Raw genomic sequence first — 25,729 nt, forward strand, 5'->3', positions numbered from 1 at the left:
TGAGAAGGAACGCATGGAGTGACAAACTTACAATTACTGTAAGGAGAATCCCATGCACTATGGAGCCAGTGTAAAATGTGGAATCTATGGAATTAGTAATAGGTGTATTTAGGACATGGTACATGTTAAAAAGAACTAGCTATTCCGTCAAGGGGTGTTTCTCCCCTAAAACTTACAGTGAGCATTCCTCGATGAGAATGAAAGAATGCAGTGACAAACGTACGTTTATTGTAAGGGGAGTCCTATGCACTTATACGGAGCCAGTGTTAAATGTGGATCCGATGGAACTATTTACGGGAGTGTATTTAGGACATGGTACACGGATATAAGAACTACTCCGTCAAGCAGAATACAGATTACAAATTGTTATGTACAAATTATGTTTTCAAACCGGTATTCAGCGCTTCGGTGTTGTGCTATTTTAGGCTATGAATCAAATTTACCTGAAGATAAAATTGTTATCACAACTCGGCCTTCAAGCTTGGCTGAAACTACCCCCCCCCCCCCAAAGTTAAGGCCGTGATCAAACTATAACAATCACATTTGGTGCTTAATATGTGGCATGGTACCCCCACCTTCTATAAGGTTTTCATTGCATTCTATGACCCTCAGGAATTCTTTGTAGTATTTTTATTTTATTTTTTTTTTTTTTGGGGGGGGGGAACTTCTTTACAAGGGAGGACAGTATTGGAGGACACCCTCGGCCACATATTGGGCTTGTTTGTTAAACAAATAAGTTACATGAACATGGTAAATGAGTTGTGGAAGTTTAAATTGTAAACAGCACCAATTTATATACATCTAAAGCAATTTATACACACTCAAAATTGTAATAATATGACCAAAGAGCTAAATACATGTTTGCTAAAGTCTTGTGATTTTGACTAGAGCAAGCTAGTCGAAAGGTTGAGACCATTTTGAACTCGCTCCGCGGTAGTGAAGTTTATATTACACGTGAAGTCCCCTCCATCCACTATAGACCTTTATCATGGGGCAGCCATCTTGAATTTTTCCCATTTGATATCAATGTTACCAAACCGAGGCTGGAAGAACAAAATAGTCTGGTTCCTATTTGCGAAGTGATTATTAGCATTCATTATTGTTGTCCGATACGAGGAACATGACCAAGATGAAGGCAGCATGATAAAGGTCTATTGGAGCAAGCCTGCCCAGTGCCACCCTTGCACCATGGCTATATAACCCTGAACCTGTCATACTTTGTGCGTGGACTGTTCGGAGTGTGTGCGTGTGTCGTCCTGACGGACTGTGAGCGTGGGCATGTCCACGCATTCAAACCGAGGACTTGGAGAGGGTTATAACTAAAGGGATCTGGGAAAAAGTCACACCGAGGACTTCCTCGATTCGATTTCGTGAACAAAACCAATGGGTAAGTCTGAAAAATAAACTATGTCCAAACAATGGGAGAACAAAGAGATGTCCTCGGTTGACACCCTTAACACAGCTGTGTGCGTGTATATCATCATGAAGAACTCTGTGCGTGGATAACTGCATAAACTAACTACATGAGTAGAGCGAGACAGCCTTGATTAAGATTACAACTCCACAGGCCCAAGTTGGAATTTAGCAATCTTCAACAAGTACTTTCGAAACGTCAAGTCCACTTGTTCCATTCGAACAACATATACTCAAAAGTGCGATTTAACTCTTTCATGCGACGACCAGACTGCTCTTAACCATTTATTCTTTGGCACAAACATTTTATGAAAGACTATTGACTGTACAAGGGAATAGAATAAGTTACATATGACATTCTTTTTCTATTTTAAATAAAAGAAAAAACTCTTGATATACATGTACACAAACAGAGACCACTACTGTAGGTCTCTGTTGCCCTAGTCTTGCCCTTGGTTCCACTGCAAAAGTCTCCCATAGACTTGAAGATTTTCCAGTGGAAGTGCCCACTTGCGAAACGAAAATGGCCTTGCCCTCTCAAAGATGACATTCCAGACTTGACAATTTTTTTTTTACCAAAACAACATTTGGTTTCTTTGGGTTTTCGTCTGTATATGTATACATTTGGGAAGCTTGATGAAGACATCTCAAATGAACTGCTGGTGACCTTCTTCAAGATGCAACTTGCATACTGCCATTGTAAGAGAGACTCAAAGACATAAAGTCTGCTGCAGTACTGTCTGCCAATCTGTAGAACACACAAAGAAATCATAGTTTAGAACTGACACACAATGTACAAAACCACTTTTCTTGTTAATTTTTAGTTTCTCACATGTTCAAATAATGTTCATAGAAGCATACAATTTCATGAAGTTTCATCACTTCAAGAGCTTTACTTTTTTAATAAGATTATTGATCATTGTAAACTGACAATTATCACTTTCACGAACTGAAATCAAGGTTAAATTTACCATTATAACACATGGCACGCACTGACCTACTAAAACACCAACCTCAAATGTGAAAAAAAAATGCTGCATTGTAATACATTGCATGGTGTCAGTTTGTGACAACGGAAAATGTTTGTTTTAATTGAACGAACCAACACAAACAATTCCACAGTATCATCAGGCTTTCATGTCAAAGTTCAAATGTCATAGGTCATCTTTGATGTTACAATGGGCTGCACAACTAACCTTGATGTTGTAGCAGGCCTTAGTAATGTGATTTGCTCCAAGCTTGTAGCACTGGATGACCTACTGTGGTCTGGACTGGAGGCTACAGATAACATTTGACCTCCTTGGCTTGCACCTAGTTTAGGGAAGCCAGAGAAGCGACGTTCCCTGGTGCCACCAATCTCACCACCCCATGCCGAACGGGCGCCCCGCCTCCCATAGGTTGGGCTGAAAACACACAAATTATTGAAAATTATGCTGGATGAGTAACGCTTAACAATTATAATAATAAACTAAGCCTATACAGCGCCTTACATGTGTACATCCATTACAAAAATAATAATAATAATAATAATAATAATAATAATAATAATAATAATAATAATAATAATAATAATAATAATAATAATAATAATAATAATAATAATAATAATAATAATAATAATAATAATAATAATAATAATAATAATAATAATAATAATAATAATAATAATAATAATAATAATAATAATAATAATAATAATAATAATAATAATAATAATAATAATAATAATAATAATAATAATAATAATAATAATAATAATAATAATAATAATAATAATAATAATAATAATAATAATAATAATAATAATAATAATAATAATAATAATAATAATAATAATAATAATAATAATAATAATAATAATAATAATAATAATAATAATAATAATAATAATAATAATAATAATAATAATAATAATAATAATAATAATAATAATAATAATAATAATAATAATAATAATAATAATAATAATAATAATAATAATAATAATAATAATAATAATAATAATAATAATAATAATAATAATAATAATAATAATAATAATAATAATAATAATAATAATAATAATAATAATAATAATAATAATAATAATAATAATAATAATAATAATAATAATAATAATAATAATAATAATAATAATAATAATAATAATAATAATAATAATAATAATAATAATAATAATAATAATAATAATAATAATAATAATAATAATAATAATAATAATAATAATAATAATAATAATAATAATAATAATAATAATAATAATAATAATAATAATAATAATAATAATAATAATAATAATAATAATAATAATAATAATAATAATAATAATAATAATAATAATAATAATAATAATAATAATAATAATAATAATAATAATAATAATAATAATAATAATAATAATAATAATAATAATAATAATAATAATAATAATAATAATAATAATAATAATAATAATAATAATAATAATAATAATAATAATAATAATAATAATAATAATAATAATAATAATAATAATAATAATAATAATAATAATAATAATAATAATAATAATAATAATAATAATAATAATAATAATAATAATAATAATAATAATAATAATAATAATAATAATAATAATAATAATAATAATAATAATAATAATAATAATAATAATAATAATAATAATAATAATAATAATAATAATAATAATAATAATAATAATAATAATAATAATAATAATAATAATAATAATAATAATAATAATAATAATAATAATAATAATAATAATAATAATAATAATAATAATAATAATAATAATAATAATAATAATAATAATAATAATAATAATAATAATAATAATAATAATAATAATAATAATAATAATAATAATAATAATAATAATAATAATAATAATAATAATAATAATAATAATAATAATAATAATAATAATAATAATAATAATAATAATAATAATAATAATAATAATAATAATAATAATAATAATAATAATAATAATAATAATAATAATAATAATAATAATAATAATAATAATAATAATAATAATAATAATAATAATAATAATAATAATAATAATAATAATAATAATAATAATAATAATAATAATAATAATAATAATAATAATAATAATAATAATAATAATAATAATAATAATAATAATAATAATAATAATAATAATAATAATAATAATAATAATAATAATAATAATAATAATAATAATAATAATAACTTGTAATATTTGTATGTAATACAGTATGCCCCTTGAGCCCTACGTTATCTTACTATTTTAACTGACTACTCAATCTACGTATTTGAAGTTACATGGGTGTTTGGTTTGGTCTCACACTTGTGAGCTCCCCTGCAGTATCCCAAAAGTGTATTATCTACCTGTCTAAACTGTATTATTATTAAAACATGTACATTTATATTACATTTATTGCCTGTATAAGATTTGTGCCCTAAAAACCCTGAAACCTTATTTATTTGGCGCAAAAAACTACAAATTACACAAACAATAACAATGCAATTAACAATACTACAAATAAGCGTAGATTAGGATACAGGTGGGTTGATAATTGAAATTAAAACAAGAGAAGAAAATAACCAAAGAGCATTAACAAAAACTTAGATTCAAAACCTCAAAATGTTATCAGACAGTAATTAAAATAACACACAAGGCCACAAAAGTTACAAAATTAAGATCAGTATGCCGAAAATGAAACGTTTGCTAACATTCATGACATTACAATTACATATAAAGGCTAACCAGAGAATACAATAAGCAAAAAATGAGGGGATGTACAAAGTACATAGTTAAGAGCAGTTTAAAAAAAAAGATCCAGTGAGTTTGAAGTGCATAATGTGGAGTCAGTTCCAGAGACTTGGGGCGTACCATGTTTTATGTTATCATATTTTATGTTAGTGTTGCATACATAAATATTATATTAAAGGACACTATTGGTAATTGTCAAAGACTAGCCTTCACAGTTGGTGTACTCTCCACAAATGCATAAAATAACAAACCTGTGAAAATTTGAGCTCAATCGGTCATCGAACTTGCGAGATAATAATGAAAGAAAAAATACCCTTGTCACACGAAGTTGTGTGCGTGTAGATAGTTGATTTCAAGATCTCAAGTTGTAACTTGAGGTTTTGAAATCAAATTCGTGGAAAGTTACTTCTTTCTCGAAAACTATGGCACTTCAGAGGGAGCCATTTCTCACAATGTTTTATACCATCAACCTCTCCCCATTACTCGTCACCAAGCTAGGTTTTACGCTAATTCTGAGTAAATACCAATAGTGTCCACTGCCTTTAAATGAGTATGGTAGATGGCCTTAGCTTTTGATCCAAACCGGACCTTCGTCAGAGGCATAAACAAGTACAAACAAAAAACATGTCAATTTATAGCGAAAAGCGGAGGAAAGAATTAAGAGAAGGTATCAAGAAAAAGCAGGATAAATATAGCCATTAAAAGTTAACAATTTATAAACAATTGGTGGCCATGAACCAATAAGAGTAAATGGGTGCGGACAAAGGATGTTCAGTATGAAAAGGTAGATTACTGGACCATAAAAGTGGTAATATAATATGCATTAATAGTAAATAATTATTATTATTATAATAGTAAACCAGTTAAATGGCGCCAAATCCATCGAAAACAATGATCCATGGTGCTTACAACAAACATGACAGGAAAACATTTAAAAACAAAATCCCTACAGATAAAAAGAATGTATGATAAGGTATAAAGATAAATTTATAAATCAGGAAAAAATTACAAGCAATTATAGAAATATACATGGAAATATGCAACAAACAATAGAAATTTGGGCTTCTGCACTTGCGTACTTCACGTTAATACATGTAGGCATTCTACGCTTACAAGGCTTAAGCGCAGAAATTCGGCGCTTGCACGTAAGCGGGGAATTGTGATCATAAGCGCAGAATTCGGCGGTAAGCAGAGCCATGAAACTGGGCCCTGCTCACACAAAGTTAGGAATCTTTTTTAAATCAATTATATCTTTATTATTTATTACTGGCTTACTGGACCATAAAAGTGGTAAATGCATTGTTCCATGTTGTATTGTTATATAAAATAAACGCAATGGAAAATCCTTACCTAAAGTGGAAGTCTGGAGGGAGTATATTGCCCAAGTTGGAATCTCGTTTCGACTTCAACAATTGCTTCTGAAAATCCTTCTTGGCATTGCCGTACCCATTGAAGATATGATCGCAGAACAGCAGTTTGGTGTTAGAATAGATCTGCAATAAGGAAATTAATAGCACACTTTCTCTGGTAAATAATGCAATCATGGAAATTCTTAGAAAGAAAATCACCAACAAAATAGTTTAGGAGAAGTAAATTTTGTGTGTATTATTGTTGCTGGTTATGCTTTTACCAATCCCAATGGGGTGCTTTTGGGACGCTAGGTGGCAGCAGACTTACCAGGTAAAAACCATTGCTCTGGGTTATGTGCGCATGCTCAGAACTGCGTAAACAATGGACATTTACCTGGTAAGACTGCTGCCACCTAGCGTCCCAAAGTCTCCCATAGCACTCCAAACTAATAACATCCTAACTTCAAACAAAATTTCCAGCACTCACGAGGTCACCGCAACGGCGCTCCAGACCCCAGACTACATGTAGTGCAGGTTACATTGTATGAGTAAACATAAAACGCTACCAATAGCTTGGACATATGCAAACACGTCAATAATATTTGACACCTTGTCTGTGATCCGAGTAAATGCGTGATGTCACCATATCGAGCTCATATCTTTTTAGCGTTAGTGGGGATGTGCTATTTAATAGAGTATTACCCCCAATGTAATTTTCAAATCTATTAAACAACTCCTGGTGTGTTATACAGTGGTAAACCGCACAAGCAGTTAGACTATACTTACAAGAAACATCCCTGGTATGGCGTTATGCTGTGTGAAGAGTATCGGCATACCGGTTGTCATTTGGTCACCAGCTGAAGACACATCATACATCAGCATACGATAAGAATCACCACGACTCTGAAACAAATAGAAGTATTAAACATTGAATAGTTGCCGTACTACATGTACATACACTACTAGTGAGTTTAACCCTTTAGCACGCACGCAACATTAAACATAATGTCACACGCTCCTTAGTGCGCCAGGAAAATTCAATCGATTTCCAGCCCTATCCAAAAAAACGTCGGATAACTGTCGGTGTGATTATTTTCTTGTGTTACAAGTTGAGTTTATTTTGTAGAGGATGAAATTATCTTTTGGATGATTGTCACAGTTGCTTTGTTTGTCTCACAAAATTCAAGCTTTCAGGTTGGAAACATAAGAGAGATCCAAAAAAATTGAAAACATTGTTTGCGTATCAAGTGAAGGTTTGTTTACGTGGAAAGTTGTGCACACAAGTTTTCTCAACTTTACTGTCGTCCGACAGGAAAACAAAGCTACGAAAAGTGGTTGAAAATAATCACAACATACCTTGAGAAATGAAAATGAATGCCTCTATTATCAACAGCCTAAAATCTTTTGTAAAATCCTTTCAAATCGCGGTATTCCATGTGTAAAAACACCAGAAAGTTTGACGCGAAACAAGCGGAAGACTGCCATTACTGTGTACATGCGCGCGTAGTACGTGGTACATCCCCTATACGGTCCGGCTACACAGAGAAAATGTACGACTCCACACAGAGAAAAAGCACCCACTCATACATGCGTTGTTTGATTGTGAAATGACTTTCGACCTTTGAACCTTACGTCATTTTTTCTTATGTGGACCATGTGCTATTTTTAGACTGTTGACATCTTGAGATCGCGCTCTATCTACGGCTGTTTGCTGCGTTATAATCACATGTGTATAACTCAAATTACACCATGTCAAACTGCGTGGGCGCGTGCGGGCGGTATGCGTGGTCATACGCAGGGCGCCTCAGGGCGTTATGCGGGCTAAAGGGTTAAAGGCACTGGACATTATTGGTAACTACTCAAAATATTTGTTTGCATAAAAACTTTCTTTGTATCGAGCAATGGAGAGCTGTTGAAAGTATAAAACAATCTGAGAAACGGCTCCCTCTGAAGTAACACTGTTTTTGAGAAAGAAGTTTTTTCTCTCTTAAATATTTGAATTGAATTAAAGACATCAGCTGAGGTCTCGAATTCAAGCATGTGAAAGCAAACAACTTGTGCGACAAGGGTGTTTTTTTCTTCCATTATTCTCTCGCAACTTTGCCAACCAATTGAGTTAAACATTTTCACAGGTTTGTTATTTTATGCATATGTTGAGATACACCAAGTGTGAAGACTGGTCTTTGACAATTACCAATAGTGTCCAGTGCCTCTATAACAAACTAGGGAACTATCAGTGGGACTGTAGTGTGCTGTTTATGTTTTCTTTCCCCCCCCCCCCCCCCCCGACAACATCAGGGCCCAATTTCATGGTTCTGCTTATCATACCATAAATTCTTATATAGCGCATTTCACAATAAACCGTATCAATGCGCTTTACATAATCCCCTGGTCATTGGGCCAATACAGCATTCCTTTAATCTTTCTCAGCTCCCTATAGGGAGTATACAGCCCTGGGCTGCCATGGTGCTCCGAAGGCTTTTTCATTCACAATATCAACCTCTATCCTCGCAGGTACCCATTTATACCCCTGGGTGAAGAGAAGCAGTTATAGTGAAGTATCCATGCTCAAGGACACAAGTGTCATGACCGGGATTCGAACCCACACTCCGGTGACTTAAACACCAGAACTTGAATTCGAGTACAATCCCTTTCATATTCTAACCCCCGACTTTACCTGGTAACACGGCTTGGTTCTGTTCCTATTTTGCCTTTCGTACAAGCTAAGAAGCATAGCACTGCATGGTAGACCATCAGGCAGCAGGGATGACGTCACACATATCACAATCAGCTGTGACTTTGGTACCTCCCTGGTCAGGAAGCGCTGTAACTCCATGTCATTGATGCTAGGGATCCTATGACGACTACAACGACAAGTTGCCATTGTGTCTCCTAACATCTCAGCTCGTAGAGCACTGTCAATTTTAGGTTAAGGCCACATAAATCATGTAAATCATAAAACGTCTGAGCTCTCCAAGGTTCCAGCGAATCATGGCAGATTTTTTGCCATGGCTTTTGGCTGAGGTTCAGCAAATCACAGTGAATGCCTACTTAAAGGCAGTGGACACTATTGGTAATTACTCAAAATAATTATTAGCATAAAACCTTTCTTGGTAACTAGTTATGGGGAGAGGTTGATAGTATAAAACTTTGTGAGAAACGGCTCCCTCTGAGGTAATGTAGTTTTCGAGAAAGAAGTAATTTTCAACGAATTTGATTTCGAGACCTCAGATTTTAAATTTGAGGTCTCGAAATCAAGCATCTGAAAGCAAACAACTTCGCGTTACAAGGGTGTTTTTTCTTACATTATTATCTCTACGACCGATTGAGCTCATATTTTCACAGGTTTGTTATTTTATGCATTTCTTGAGATACACCAACTGTGAAGTAATTTTCTCTCATGACAACATCAAATCCTGGAACTAACTATGTGGACTTTGCCTTTGACAAGTCAGGGTTTCATTGTGGCAATGATAATTTTTGAAAGAAGACAACTACTCATACATTTATTTTATGAGAAATAATATCAACAGGGGTTAATTGACCCCTTGCACGCGCGTCACACGCGGCAACTGATGCCAAGCTCACCATGTTGGTGGTCAATAGGCTTACGTGTAAACGCCGCGTCACCTAAAAATGCGCACTTCACTGAATAACACATGTTGACAGTGACCACCAAAATGGCGCATCCAAGCTTATTCTGATGATGACGTCAGGTGAAATGGGTCAATATGACACACTACAAAATAACCATAAATTCCACTGAATTACTCTGTATAAGGATACACTGGGCAGCCAGTAAGCGGGGATGGCTTCTTCCGATCAGTGCTTACAGCTGACATAGCAATCCTGCTAGCTGGACTATGTGATCTGTCACCACCACCTGCATTTGTTCTGTAAGAGGGTACAATTTGATTTTGGGGGTTAAAGGAACACGTTGCCTTGGATCGGACGAGTTGGTCTATAAAAAGCATTTGTAACAGTTTTATATGGTTGGAAAGATGTTTTAAGAGTAGAATACAATGATCCACACTAGTTTGCCTCGAAATTGCATTGCCTTGGATCGGACGAGTTGGTCTTCAAAAAGCGTTTGTAACAGTTTTATATAAAACGCATATGGTTGGAAAGATGTTTTAAAAGTAGAATACAATGATCCACACAAGTTTACCTCAAAATTGCGTGGTTTTCCTTTTTCTGTGCAAACTAACACGGTCAACCATTAACATATTAATGGGAGTCAACAAATTTGACTCCCATAAATGGCTGACCGTGTTAGTCGGTGAGGTTTTAGGAAAACCGTGTGGATCATTGTATTCTACTTTTACAACATCTTCCCAACCGTATGCATTTTATAAAAAACTGTTTCAAACGCTTTACAAAGACCAACTCGACCGATCCAAGGCAACCTGTTCCTTTAAACAAAGAGTTGACTATCTAGAGCATTGTAGAGTGGGATTCAAACCAACGACCTCAGGATTAATGTGCCGGTACAATTCAGAAATATATCTTATCTAGTGGTGCAAAAGGGGCCAAGTTTTTATAGTTTTCAGAAAATGAAAGAGTACGGCCGGCATTAACCCCTCCCTTCCAGTGTATGGTTTGTACTTTTAAACATCAGTTGTTTCATAGATGCAAATGTAATTTTATAATTAACTCACCCGCTAATTGAGAATGCCGCCGGTGTGCAAGGATTGGGCGTGGCTCCTTGGTCATCGACATCAATTCTTACTCTGTCCTGTTTATCAAGAGCTCGAGTGCTCGTTGAGCGGCTGCTTCTGCTCATCGATAATGAAGACACCGTGCTGAAAGGTCGTTTCTTATATGAAGACATCAGAGGCGCGGACGGAACCCTGGCTTTGGCGAATCGCGTCTTGTTCGGGGAGTCTGCGTCTGTAACGTCTTCAATGAGAGGTTTTGTTACAGTTGCTTTTGCAGATTGGACGCCACGTTTCCTTCGCTTGGGAAGGGTTGAGTCATTCATAAGATGCATGATGCCGACTGCGATGCGATAATGATCCATCCAGTCCTCACAAGCAAGCCTGAAATCAGAAAAAATGAATTAATTAATTCCAGGGTTCTTTCCTTCCCTTCCAACCCTGGTGGGATTATTTTCTTAGATTTGTCAAAGTGCCGTGTCTTGGCAGAGCAGGTAAGAGCACCGGACACAAGCTCTGCTGTTTCTGATCAGCAGAGTTTGGGAATGAGAGTTTGCAAAAAACATTCCCTGTCCACTTCCACCCTGCCAATTAACATTCTCTCCCCCGTCCCCCGTTCAATGTTGATGGGAGCGTAGACCGCCAACATTGAAAGGGGGCAAGGGGGCTGTGGTGTGGGGGCTCAACAAGATATGGCCCGGATTGTAGCCAATCAGCTTTTATTTCCATAACCCTTAAAGGCAGTGGACACTATTGGTAATTACTCAAAAAAATTATTATCATAAAACCTTTCTTGATTACGACCAATGGGGAGAGGTTGATAGTATAAAGCATTGTGAGAAACGGCTCCCTCTGAAGTGACGTAGTTTTCGAGAAATAATCAATTTTCCACGAATTTGATTTCGAAACCTCAAGTTTAGAATTTGAGGTCTCGATATCAAGCATCTGAAAGCCACAACTTTGTGTGACAAGGGTGTTTTTGTCTTTCATAGTGATCTCGCAACTCCGACAACCAAACAAGCTCAAATTTTCACAGGTTTGTTATTTTATGCATATGTTGAGATAATGTACACCAAGTGAGAAGACTGGTCTTTGACAATTACCAATAGTGTCCACTGTCTTTAAAGCCATTATACACTTTCGGTACAGAAAAAAAATTAAAAGTTCACAGATTTACAAATAATTCACAGGGTTTACAGAAGGTAATGGTGAAAGACTTATCTTGAAATATTATTCCATGAAATGCTTTACTTTTTGAGAAAACATTAAAACAATATCAATTCTCAAAAGCGAGAATTACGGATTAATTTTTAACACATGTCATAACACGGCGAAAAGCGCGGAAACAAGGGTGGGTTTTCCCGTTATTTTCTCCCGACTCCGATGACCAATTGAGCCTAAGTTTTCACAGGTTTGTTATTTTATATACAAGTTGTGGTACACGAAGTGTGGGCCTTTGGACAATACTGTTTACCGAAAGTGTCCAGTGTCTTTAAGAGTGATTACTAAATGTAACATTCCCTTTAAAATCTTATCATACCTAGCTTTTCTATTTAACACAGCAAGTTCCTTCTCAGCAGGAATTCCATACTCTGTCTTCTCTTCCATCTCAAGACTCTTAGCAATCTCCGCTACTTGATCCTTGAAGGTATTTATCTTAGCTACCTTCGGGTGAATAAACGGGGTTCCTTTAGCCTTCCATCTTTGTGCTTCTTTCTTGGGTGCTTTCTTAACAACTGGTGGAGGTCTTATACTTTCCTTTGCTGCATTAGATTGGAAGGCCTCTTCTGTTTCCAAATATCCCTGTAAAATAAAAAGCTTAAAATAAAGTGACTTGATAATAAAGCCATTTGCGAGTTAATTTTTACAAAAAACTGGTACAATGACTTGCTTCGTTAGTTATAAGTTACTGATTAAATTTGAATTCCTCAGACTATTGGGACAGTTGCTACGACACATTATTTGGTTTACATTAGGCCTAATATACACACAAAATATTTTTCAAGATTGATTAAAACATTAACAATAAAAACTATTAAACTTTGAGGTTTATGAAATACTATGATTAAAGCATAAACAAACAAGTGAGTAACAAACACTTAGTTAATTTAAAAGATATCAATATAAACCACAAGGGAAACTGACTGGGTAAATTTTGAAATGATTTTGGGGGTTGTACAAAGAATTGACTAGAGTGGGATTCGAACCAATGACCTCCGGATTAACGTGCCGGCGCTCTACCAACTGAGCCCTATGCTGGTGGTGTCCCTATTTTTGTTTTAAAGCCATCGGACCCTTTTGGTACAGCAAAAAAAAAAAAGTTCACAGATTTACAAATAATTTACAGGGTTTACAGAAGGTAATGGTGAAAGACTTCTCTTGAAATATTAGTCCATGAAACGCTTTACTTTTTGAGAAAACGGTAAAACAGTATAAATTCTCGTTAACGAGAATTACGGATTTGTTATAAACACATGTCATGACCAGGCGAAACGCGCGAAAACAGGAGTGGGTTTTCCCGTTATTTTCTCCCGGCTCCGATGTCCGATTGAGCCTAAATTTCCACAGGATTGTTATTTTATATATAAGTTGTGATACACGAAGTGTGGGACTTGGACAATACTGTTTACCGAAAGTGTATAATGGCTTTAAATAGGGACACCGCCAATATAGGGCTAGATAGCTCAGTTGGTAGAGCGCCGGCACGTTAATCCGGAGGTCATTGGTTCGAATCCCACTCTAGTCAATTCTTTGTTCAACCCCCAAAATTAATTTAAAAGAAGTTACAAAAATGCCTTTATATACATACACACCCAATTTAAAACATTTAAAATGATAAAATCCTTTAAAACTTGATGATTGGGAAGTATATTGACCAACACACAGAAATCGAGTAACAAAGCAATTGGATAAAACAATATTTCAGATAAATTCATCAAATATACCACAAAGTAAATGACAATATTATGAAGATCAAAAAAAAATTGATTGAAGATATTTCCAGTGAAGATTTTAAAGTTTCAATTGTAATGATGAAAGTTCAAAACATTGGCAAAGAAAATATATTTAACATTATTTTTATAATAGCATATCAATGCGCTTTACATTACTGCCATGGTAAATAGGCCAATAGCATTCCTGTAATCTTTCTCAGCTCCCAGGAGAGTATATTGTAAAATGCGCTATAGATTTCTTGCAATAATCGCAGCGTACTCACATGTGCCTATCCTTGGTGTCATTTTGGGTGTCAAAATTGTATACAAACATGCACACAAGAGAGTTGACAGTCAAAATTACGCGCATTGTTCGAAAGGCGTTCTGTATTGTGTAAGAAATCAATAGCTCCCCCTTGCATAACGTGAAACGCTACAGGTACATGTACGCTGAGGCCACGCCATGTTTTTACACACAGAGAACAGCTATTGTCCAATGATCTGCCTCTTTTTTATGAGAGTGTGACGTCATATGCAATGGGTTTATAGGCTATAATAGTTTTAGATCTCATATCTCACCATATCTTCCTGAGTAACTGGTTCAACTGCCATCATGACCTGACTCAAAATGGGTCTATAGGCTATAATAGTTTTAGATCTCATATCTCACCATATCTTCCTGAGTAACTGGCTCAACTGCCATCATGACCTGACCCAAAATGGGTCTATAGGTTATAATAGTTTTAGATCTCATATCTCACCATATCTTCCTGAGTAACTGACTCAACTGCCATCATGACCTGACCCAAAATGGGTCTATAGGCTATAATAGTTTTAGATCTCATATCTCACCATATCTTCCTGAGTAACTGGCTCAACTGCCATCATGACCTGACCCAAAATGGGTCTATAGGCTATAATAGTTTTAGATCTCATATCTCACCATATCTTCCTGAGTAACTGGTTCAACTGCCATCATGACTTGACCCACTTGAATCTTCGCCGTCTCTTTGTGACACAAGAACGTCAAGGTCATCTGGGTCTTATTGTGACACCTAAAGCTAATGTTATGATTCAGATGGAAGAATATGGGCGTGGCCATGCGTAGATGAGGGAGGGGCCATCCCCACTTGCGAGTGACCACGCCCTCTGTGTCTATCACCATGCCTCCTTTCTCGGTGCTCAAGAATCTAGGGAGAAACATCGACGTGAAGTTTGTTAGTTTTTATCCAACATAAGCATGAACATCATGAAAGAAGTTCATCAGGCTGGTAAAATATCAACTTAATACATGAAATTTCTATGACACACAGCCAAATACGTAATGTTCATTTATGTTTCAACTTGTTTCACTAGTCATCCTCAGAACGAGGCACCACCAGTTGGTTGGTGGCGCTGTTTCCAGTACTCGGTTCGAAGAACACAAAACAGAAGTCAACAAACAAACATCCGGCACAATGATGAGGGCAAGAAAATCATCAACAGTAGGAAAAGAAACCAAATCGGCTATATAACAGAACACGCTAGGGACAACAACCATGTGATCAATTGGGCGGACAGTGCAATTTTACATAGAGAGGGCGACAAATTTAGACGGTGGATTCGCGTAAGTCTTCTGATAAGGAGACGACGATCAACTCTCAACAGAGACGAGGATGGGTACGAACTTTCACACATATGGGACCCCATCATACCCCTAGTTCCACCCTGGGGGAGGACACATCAGCCAAACCACCATCCAGTGGCCAGAGCAGGAAACAGCGCCACCAACCGACTGGTTGTGCCTCGTTCTGAGGATGACTAGTGGTACTAGTCGAAACGTAAACGAAAATTACGTGAGTATTTGGCTGTGTTTCATAGAAAATTCATTTACTAAATGAGCATGAACTTTGTAGTCAATGAATCAAAGGCTTTTTGATGAATCTACTAATTATAAAGACCCTTCAATGTACCCAAAATTATCAGGGTCCCTACCTTAAAAAAATTTCAGACTTTTTAATACCCCTTTCATGGAATAAACCAAAAGGAAATTTAAATGAAAACAAATTCAAACTGTTTTGAGATTAACATACTGTATCCTATGGGGTTTTGCCATCACTTATTTTAAACAACAGCATTGTCATAAAAATCAACTTTATTCAAGTCAATTCTCAACACTCAAGTAATTTTTCCCCAAGTCAAGTCAAGTCATTAGTAATTTTTCCCCAAGTCAAGTCAAGTGGCAAGTTAATTAAATTAGGGAGCCCAAAGCTTTCTGCAGACATGAATACACAGCTAGTTACCCTGTGTATTATATTAAATGTGTGCAGGATCATGCACAATTAACTCATCATATTCAAACCCAATTTCTACAATTATGTATGGTATATTCGCGCGCATACCACCGGGCAAAACCTTTGTCTTTTTGCAGCCAGCTGGAAATTGTACGCAATCTTACTATGACTGCGCAACTCAGTGCCCGGCGAAACATGACGTATATAGTGTTTTGTCAACAGAGGGCGGTTTGAATGTACATGTAAACATAGGTCACATCGTCTATACTACATTAACAAATCCCCATGCCACAGATAGAGTCTGACTCAAGTCCATCAAGCAGGGGTGAGAGTCATTACTAACGAAAAAGTCTGAAACTTGGATACAAATTCAAAGGTACATGTTGCAATGATGTCATTTCTACTGGTTGGTATTCCCCTGGGGTTATAGATTTCAAGGAGCTTTTGGAAACAGTATCCGAAGCACTAGAGAAGTTGACCAGAGAGCAGGATTTATTTATTTGTGGAAAAAAATATTGTGTGATTTTCAGTATTCACCAGGCCCACATAAAAAGTCTGAATTCAGCCAAAAGGCTGAACAATCTCATCCATGATCAAGTCACCGACTCGAGTCATCAACACTTGAGATTACAGTACATCTGAAGACAACTGGTTCAACTTACCTAATAACGCCATTGGGATGATGGCAACATCCTCGTCCAGTAGGAGTAAACTCAGCCAGCATATCATGGCTATCGTTGTCATTATATACAATGGTGTAATAACCAGGACGACCAAAGCCAGCTTTACTTAGAATAATGGCTAAATTGCCTGATGGATAGCTGTGAGTATTACAGGTCAAGGACTATAATATACAGGGTCAAATGGCTTACAATAAATTAAGTAATATAATTCCTGAGTAAGCTACAAAAGATGCACCCCATAAACAAACAATTGATCTCTCTATTGTTGGTGTCGTGGCCGAGCGGATAAGAGCACCAAACTCAAGCTCTGGTGCTTCTGTTCAGCAGATTGTGGGTTCGGATCCCGGTCGTGACACTTGTGTCTCTAAGCAAGACACTTAACTATAATTGCTTCTCTCCACCCAGAGGTAAATGGTACCTGTGAGGGCAGAGATGGTTCTTGTGATTGATTTAGACGAGTAGTTTTGGTTTGGTCTCAACGATTCAAACATTATACTCTACTGCCTACTATTCCAGGCACATCAGGATTATGTGGTTGTACCCGCAAGTTTACCACTTTTTATAGCTTATTCTTATTGTTCACAACATACAAAGCTTCAAACATCACTGTAGTAGATTTGAATTTTATCTATTTTAAAGGATACAAGATGTTCATGGTGCCATCAGGTAGACCAGTGATGACTTTATGTTGACCTATAGAGCCAGACACTTGAGGTAACTTTGGAGCAATGATCCTTCCAGCGCTGTGGCTCTGTGATTTACTGTTCCCTCGCTTCCCAGTGTACTTCAGAATGGCTTCTCGCTTAGCATCACCATAGTAACGAAGATACAACGGGCGATCTCGACCGAGATCCTTCTCGCGTTGGAGCTGTTCTTGGCTGTTGGTAGGAGCGGGATAAATGTTTATTGTTTAATAACAGTTTTGTGGCTTTGTGTGTCCTTGCTCTTATATTCAATACCTTATTGAGACCAAAGGCAAAACAAAGAAGGGAAAACAAAATGACTCCATAGGGAAATTCTAAAGACTGGGATGCTCCACAAGAAATTTTGTGTACAAAGTCTACGGGAAAATCTTAAGTACAGGGACAAAAGAAAGAACAAAAGTTGTCTCTACAGGGATGCATATTCAGGAATGCGTGAATGTGGTGGGTGTGTTTTTTGACATTTTTATGGTATTTGTGAATTTTTAATTAAGTAATTTAATGAGTACTTCTTTTAAACTCTGTACTTTAATCACCATGCCTGTAATTGGTGGTAATCCTCTGTTGGTATGATGAAATAATAACTTTGAAATACTTTTTGATCACTGTGTAAGATATCTGTATTAGTTTACACGAGACACAGGTAGGCCTCTCTATTTATTTTCTTCAATAGGCCGACATGCCGTTTTCTCTACTAACTTTTATAATCTTACTTGTATTGTACTTGTATTGGGGTTAATTGCCTACTTCTCACTGCGATTAAAAGTATAGAAAATTTCTTATTACATTTTAATAATTCAGACAAAAGTTGGAATTTCTCATCCCTAAAAAATACACAAATATTACAGCACTGGTGACGTGACAAGAGGCGTTCTTTAAAACAGGTATGTTGGTCAAAAGGAAAAAAGTAGGACAAAATTTGTCCTGTAAAGAGCTGACCTATGTAGGTGTAAACAAATGGCGTCTGCTGATACAGATTGTTCAGGCTTTATTAAAAAACAAAATTATTTTTGTCGAGGGCAAACAAAACTCGGAAAACAGACCAAAGTAGGTAGAATATCATGGCCGTTAAAAACTTCATCATCATCCAATAACTAAGGTTGGGCGATATCGATTTATTTCAATCGCGATATATCGCGATATATCGCCGACAATATATCGCGATATTCGATATAATCGTGAACGATTAAATTTGACATCATCAGTCTTCAAACTCCCAGTGAAAGTTGTAGAAGAGACAGTCATGGCATAAGAGAGGTGTTCTAATGACCTATTCTTCTGGTTTTACTCCAAACCTATGGGGTGCAAGTTGCTCAGCTAGGAAATACATTGCGATATTGCGATACATAATCGATATCGCGATCAATCGCGATATATCGCGGTTATCAAGATTTTGATTAAAACCAAATCGATGCGATATCAAAATCGTTTCCAAATTGGTATCGCGATATTCGATAATATCGTGGTATCGCCCAAGCTTACCAATAACAAAAACCATGAAAACAGAGTTATGGCCCAGGAGAAAAAGAACATCTGTTTGCTAAGAGATCAGACCAGTAACCTAACAAGTTTTATGAAATGTAAACATCATTTATCCACAATGGTCTTTCAGTTATTACATGTTTTATTAGCTAAACATAAGAACACTCAACACTTAGAAACTAGGGCACTTAACAGCTGTGTACGTGATGCCATAAAGAGAGATATGTCTCAAACACAATATTGTAACATAGCAACAGAGTCATGTAACTAAGCAACTGACAACAATGAAGCAAAGTACACTGATCGTTAGCATGAAATTGATCATACGTGTACATTGTCAAACAGGTTGAATTGCTTTACATTTTAAAGTTTCATATTACAAGAGAACATAACACGTAGCACTCGGTAAACATTGGAAGCCTAATTTGCATGTTGATAAGTCTTTGTGTAATACTTGGCACACTGGTGGAAAAATAGAATCGCATAAAATAAATAAGCTCAGATTTCAATCTAGCAGAAGCCAGAATTCAGGATTATTTGATTGAATTCAAGCATGTGAAATGCCATGAATCTACAGATAAGTGTAGATTCATAATGAATCTACAGTTAAGTATAGATCATGTGACCTTTAGTTTCAATACGTTTGACCTTGTACATTCTTTAGCTAGTCTAGCAGGCAAGATACTGCACTGGTCCTATGGGAAAGTTGACATTTTGTGTCATAATTTCCACATAAAACCAAGAGTTATGAAAGTAAAAGCTGGACAAGTTTTAAGATGTGCCCCCTTTCATCATATCAAAATTTGATAGGAATTGGACAGTGCAATCTCAATAAAATATCAGATTTTATGTTTTCTTCCATTAGGCTGTGTACAAATCGTGCCTGCAGGAAGTCCAAGCTTGGTGGATCTTTTGTAAACATGTGATGTCACAGGTCACATCATCTATAGATTCGTAGAAATAATCCACACTTTCATCAATAGATTGACGCCACAGAAATTGTTTAACTTACGCTAATGCCATAGCTTGCTGGAGTCTTTCTCTGGCCCATTCTAACACTGTCTGCTGCTCAAACTCTTTCTCCGTCTCCTCTTTCTCCACGATCCATCCTTTTTCCTCGCAGATCTTGGAAGACATTGAGAAGCTGATGACTTGGAGAAAGTTGGGCTGGTGGACAACTACAACAATAATCATGAACGCTATGGTTGAGTACTTGTTATCAAGTCCAGTAGTTAATAAACCAGAGTCATCCAATGGCAGCAGGCTTGTAGTGTACAGTGAGAACTTACCTCTCTCTCAAAATCTATGCTACTTCAGAGGGAGCTGTTTCTCACAATATTTTATATTATAACACCCCTTGCAAGTATTCTGCCTGCTCATTGGTTTAGAGCGCGTCACATGACATGTCTTAGTTTTGCTAGATGAGGGCCGTGTGATAGTTCGTCGGTTTGCCATGCGCTAGTCCGAAGACTAGCACACGGCGCCGTGCGCTAGTCCGACAGACTAGCGCACGGCGTGCAGTACTCAGACGTACGTTGCGTGTAGGAGGATGATAAATTAATAGTCTGTAACCATTTCGGAATGCACGACACTACATGCAACACAGTAAGTAAAAGTGTTTGCAATCTGTATTCGCGTCGTACGTGGATTGTAGCATTCAGGTCTGTAACTTAATAATAGTTATTTAGAAATGTTTGAGGTGTTATAAAACAAATATTGACTGCTTTTACTCGTGCAATGGTTAAAAACTATGACTCCCTCGACGATCCCCGGAGCGTTCTATTTTCCCTCGGCTTCGCCTGGGGAAAATAGAACGCTCCGGGGATCACCTCGGGAGTCATAGTTTTAACCATAGCACTCGAAGCAGTCAATATTTGTATACTATCAACAGCTCTCCAATGCTCATTACCAAGTCAGTTTTTAAGTTAATATTTGTTTTGAGTAATTACCAAACGTGTACCTTCCCTTTAAATTTCACCCATCAATCCCAAGTAAGTCAATTTTCTGCTTAGTGTTGCAGTTTATAAAACAGACATCATACATACATTACCTTCAGATTGTGCTTCTCCCAGCAGTGGAACAGACACCCTATGACTCGCAGTAGAAGCTCTCCTATCAGATACATGTACTGTCAACAAATAAATAATCAAGCAGTCAAAGTATTGAAAAGTACGTACATTTACTTCACTGTGCATGAAGGGGTCAGACAAACTGTTTGGTAGTATTAGTGTTCTGTTTGAATGAAAAGAGCCTGGCAATTGGCATACATTGTCGCAGTAAAAACTGCTATGGACTAGTTAACACCACTTCTAAACTTGACCTGTGGGTTACTAAAAACTGTGCAACCAATATTTTCTATATTGCTCCAATTTGTTATAAGGCAGTTGACACTATTGGTAATTGTCAAAGACTAGCCTTCACAGTTGGTGTATCTCAACATTATATGCATAAAATAACAAACCTGTGAAAATTTGAGCTCAATCGGTCATAGAAGTTGCGAGATAATAATGAAAGAAAAATAACCCTTGTCACACGAAATTTTGTGTGTATTAATAGATGCTTGATTTCGGGACCTCAAGTTCTAAATCTGAGGTTTCAAAATCAAAGTCGTGGAAAATTGCTTCTTTCTCAAAAACTATGGCACTTCAGAGGGAGCCGTAACTCACAATGTTTTATACTACCAACCTCTCCCAATTACTTGTCACCAAGTAAGGTTTTATGCAAATAATTATTTTTAGCAATTACCAATAGTGTCCACTGCCTTTAAGTGTTTAAAAATGATCTATTGTACTTGTATGTATGTGTGTGAATGTAATTTCAGGTACCCAATAAATTTGTTAGATAAACGAGCTAGAGAGAACAGACCAAGAAAGACTTTTTAAGTTGGCATCCACAGACACACAAGGACAGTCTAGAGTAATTAAAACCAATGTTATGTAAAACACAAAGATGTACATGTAGACAAGATTTCTTCTAACAGAGTTCTTTAAAATGAAGGAACAGTCTCCCACTTAGTATGTCATTAACTCTAAGAACAACTTTAAAATTTCTTTAAGTCACTGCTTGACAGTCATTGGAATGATATGGGGTTTAAAAAGGCTCAGGCAAACTGCACATCACACGAGGCAACTTTGAGAGGCTACATGTACCAACCGCAGTCCTTGCTACAGGACCAGTTTGCTAGCACATGAGTAACTTGTAAAACAATTAGGGAATAACAGTGCGAGTACCCGGTCTTCACTGCGCGGTAATGACCGGGTTGGTGGCTGGCGCTATTAACGGACCGAGCCGGAGGCGAGGTCTGTTAACAGCGCCAGCCACCAACCAAGGTCATTACCACGCAGTGAAGACCGGGTACTCACACTGTTATTCCCATTAATAAATACCTTTTTTAGCGAATTAAACGGCTAAAATTGTCAAAATTTCATGACTTTTCTCTCGGCGGTATTTCCAGACATGTTCAGGGGCCATATTTGAGCTTTTGATGATTCCCATCTCTTTCGGGCCAGAATAGCCTTGCTCAAGGCAGTCGCATTATTCGCTCCGAAAAGACGCAGCTGTAAACCCACCCGCCGTATACCCTGTGCATGGTGTGTGCCTGTAAATTGCCTCATGTGACGTTGCCCTTAGTGTAAGATGTACATTATACACAACTTGTTCACAATGTTTTTCTTCCAATTCAATACAATAAAATTTTCTTACCACCAGATTCAGCTTTGAGCTGTACTTTACTCTTCTCAGTCTTAGGTCTTGCTCTTTGCGATGACTGCATCATTGAGCTACTGGTACCCTGCATGTCTCTATAGCTGGACATAGCACTCCCTACGGTACTATCCATTGCCGACTGGGAACCCTTCGTATCCTCGTCACCATCCCCCGCTTTCTTCTTTTTGCGTTTCTTCTTCTCCCCTTTATCTCCTTCTCCATTCTCTTCTTGGTCGCCGTCTCGTTTCTTAACCCCGCCCTCCGTCTCCTTCTGGTCCTCCCGCGGGGCATTTTCTGGACACTGCCACTCGTACTTTGTGTACTGGACCTCGGCGGTCAGCCCTTTGTAGGAGCTTTGCAAGTCGTTCACCAACTCCCTGGCAAGATCCAAGTGTTCCTTCTCGAAGAGGTAGATAATTTTTGAAAGTTGGACTAGGAGTGTTGGAGCTGCAACGACCGCCTCGTGGTACATTTGCCTCTGGGAGTAATCCCCGTCTTCCAAGCTGTCCAAACTGCCGCGTCTTCGGAGATGCTTAGCGAATCCATCAGCACCGTCCTCCCCGTCTTGCCCTTCCTCTCCGCCCTCCCCATCCTGAGCTTTCTTGTTCTTTTGTCTCTCCTGACTCGACAGGAAAGCGGCAAGGCGAGGATTGAGATTGGCAAAACGGAGACTTCTTGGAAGCTCATTTGGGTGCTTCCTGCGTCGCTTTTTCCGTTTGAAAATGACCTTCTGATCGAAGAAAAATACTTGCGCAGAATACGATGTCATTGTGCAACAACATTTAAGAGCTCTCTGCTTCTGCCATCCTGAAAAATAGAAAATATAAATAACAAAACAATGTAAGAAAAATGTTAGTGTAGTCCATGTAATAATAATAATAATAATGCAATTAATGATGCGCCATCTATCTAGTGTACAAGAAACAACTTTTTGTAAACAACAAAAAAAGAAATATAGAATACAATAATAAATTATACAATGAATAATCTAAGTCAAGATGTGTATGAGGATTTAAATAAATGAGTTTTCAGCAAGTTTTTTGAACAATGGAAGAGAACTACAGCATCTGATGTTATTACATTAGGTAAAGCGTTCCAAAGTTTAGGAGCACAAGCGGGAAAGGCACGATAGCTTTAAGATGAGGAAGTTCTAGGAATAGTTTAAAAGGGACTTAGCAGAAGAACCACGAGTGCACTGCCCTTGAATTCAATTACACGTTTATCACCGAAATGAAATACTTGAAAAGTACAGTGTCAGTTAAGTAAGTTCGAGTTCGGTTGTCTTTAAAATAACATTCTTTGATGTAAAATAGTCAGCGAGAAAACCATCTATTAACTGCATAAAAACAAACAGTTACCAAAAAAACATTTTTGTTCAGAAGTTCCGGTCATAAAATTATATACATGTAGTATCTAATTTACCTCAATGAGATATCCCTTTTTGTAAAAATGAGTGAAAAAGTGGTGGCGAAAGTTATCCGCTTGGTTCATTGAGGAAACATTTTTTTTCCTCCATGCTTGGTTGTCTTTCAGTTATATGTCGACATGGTTGAGGTACATGTATAGACACAGGTCCAGTGGGTTGTACTTCTCTTTTTGAAATTTTGACTTTTTAAGAGCGCCATATCACTGAACTTCGAAAACGGCAGAATTCAGATAAACAGCGCCCCAGTTTCACTTCAGTGTCAGTGTAGGACTGTAGTCCTGAATTAGAGACGGGATGAGATTGAGAGAATATACTTACTTTACCAAAAACTATTTTTAGTTTGACAACTGAACTTCTGGAGACGGTGGTGCTCTGTTGGAATTATCCATAATTCATTTTGTTGTGGCAAGTGTCGTATACTTAAAGGTAACGTTCTGAGCTGAGCGAGTCCTCCACACTCTACACCGTTGTCCTACACATTTGCCTGGGCCTTGGTGGTGTGCCACTGGACTGGATGAAGTTGTGTTTTGTGTGTTGTGGATTGTTCGGGTTTTTTTCCAGATCAGAGCCACAACACACACAGAGTGCCACACACGACGAATGTAGTAAAATGATCCTGTGTGTTGAAACGTTATATGCCTTGTCTTGTTCGTTGAATTCTGGTAACTAATTTTAATAAAGACTATCCAGTTTCATGAGTTGACGTTCACTATCCCGCCCTACATTTCGTGCTAACAACAAACTCTATCAATTAGACATAATTAAAATAAATTAGTGTTGTGCTTACGGATTAGCAGCGCAATACACGTTCTGCTGGCATAAAGTTGCCATGCAACTGCTCAATATAAATTTACACTTTTAAACGAGTAGATGGTGTTAGTATGGAAACAGTTGTTATCTCAAAGTTTGGCTTATAAATAAAAAATAAATATATTTCTGTATAAAATTGAGCTAAGGTCCATTTAAAAATCGATAGAATACTTTTTAAAATGCTTTTAAACAATAGATTACAGGAAGTATAATGCATCACCAAACCTAAGATAATGGCAGTTTGTTTTCTCTCAAGAGTCCGTACTTATTTAACTCAACAGAGGGCGCTATTCAATTAGTTAATTTGCGCTTTGCAAGGTGCAGTCGGCTCACTTTTTTTGTCTAAAATCCTTAAATTTCACAGTAAAAAAGTCCTTATTCGGGAGTCTGTCAGTTTTTGGCAGGTCCATCTTTGAGAATAAACCAACTCCCTCCAAACCAAGACAACACTTTCTCCCTTGCACACTTCTTGTTCTATGGTTTACATGGTTATTATTAACTGTTTGCCTCAAGTGTTGATCGCCCAGTCA

At 36.5% G+C, this 25,729-nt stretch overlaps 1 protein-coding gene across 3 annotated transcripts; it reads right to left on the bottom strand.

Annotated features, from left to right (window-relative positions):
• Nucleotides 1-298: 298 nt before the first annotated feature.
• Nucleotides 299-25,212, bottom strand: LOC139954284 (uncharacterized). Of its 3 annotated transcripts, none has more exons than XM_071954019.1 (16): nt 24,708-25,212; nt 22,961-23,770; nt 21,309-21,386; nt 20,271-20,436; nt 17,720-17,953; nt 17,055-17,213; nt 15,102-15,309; nt 14,790-14,828; nt 12,727-12,989; nt 11,190-11,570; nt 10,318-10,425; nt 9,209-9,446; nt 7,318-7,434; nt 6,533-6,675; nt 2,610-2,816; nt 299-2,161 (listed from the first exon to the last, which is right to left on the bottom strand). In XM_071954019.1, the coding sequence occupies exons 2-16, from the start codon at nt 23,730-23,732 to the stop codon at nt 2,086-2,088; spliced, it is 3,189 nt and encodes a 1,062-aa protein (XP_071810120.1). In that variant the 5' UTR covers nt 23,733-23,770; nt 24,708-25,212; the 3' UTR covers nt 299-2,085. The 3 variants fall into 3 exon arrangements, with proteins under 3 accessions (XP_071810120.1, XP_071810121.1, XP_071810119.1); XM_071954020.1 differs by lacking the exon at nt 14,790-14,828 and adding an exon at nt 14,972-15,010; XM_071954018.1 differs by lacking the exon at nt 14,790-14,828 and having other exon boundaries at nt 15,063-15,309.
• Nucleotides 25,213-25,729: the final 517 nt, after the last annotated feature.

This window comes from Asterias amurensis, chromosome 2 (assembly GCF_032118995.1).
Source record: "Asterias amurensis chromosome 2, ASM3211899v1".
NCBI lineage: Eukaryota > Metazoa > Echinodermata > Asteroidea > Forcipulatida > Asteriidae > Asterias > Asterias amurensis.

Bases quoted from the DNA above. Each gene is read 5' to 3' on its own strand.
- LOC139954284 (XM_071954019.1), bottom strand. From the start codon at position 23,732: ATGACATCGTATTCTGCGCAAGTATTTTTCTTCGATCAGAAGGTCATT. The intron at 15,310-17,054 runs GTAAGTTGAACC...GTTTCTCCCTAG, and splicing joins CATCCCAATGGCGTTATTAG to ATTCTTGAGCACCGAGAAAG. The intron at 9,447-10,317 runs GTATCCTTATAC...TAAAATTGACAG, and splicing joins CCGCTTACTGGCTGCCCAGT to TGCTCTACGAGCTGAGATGT.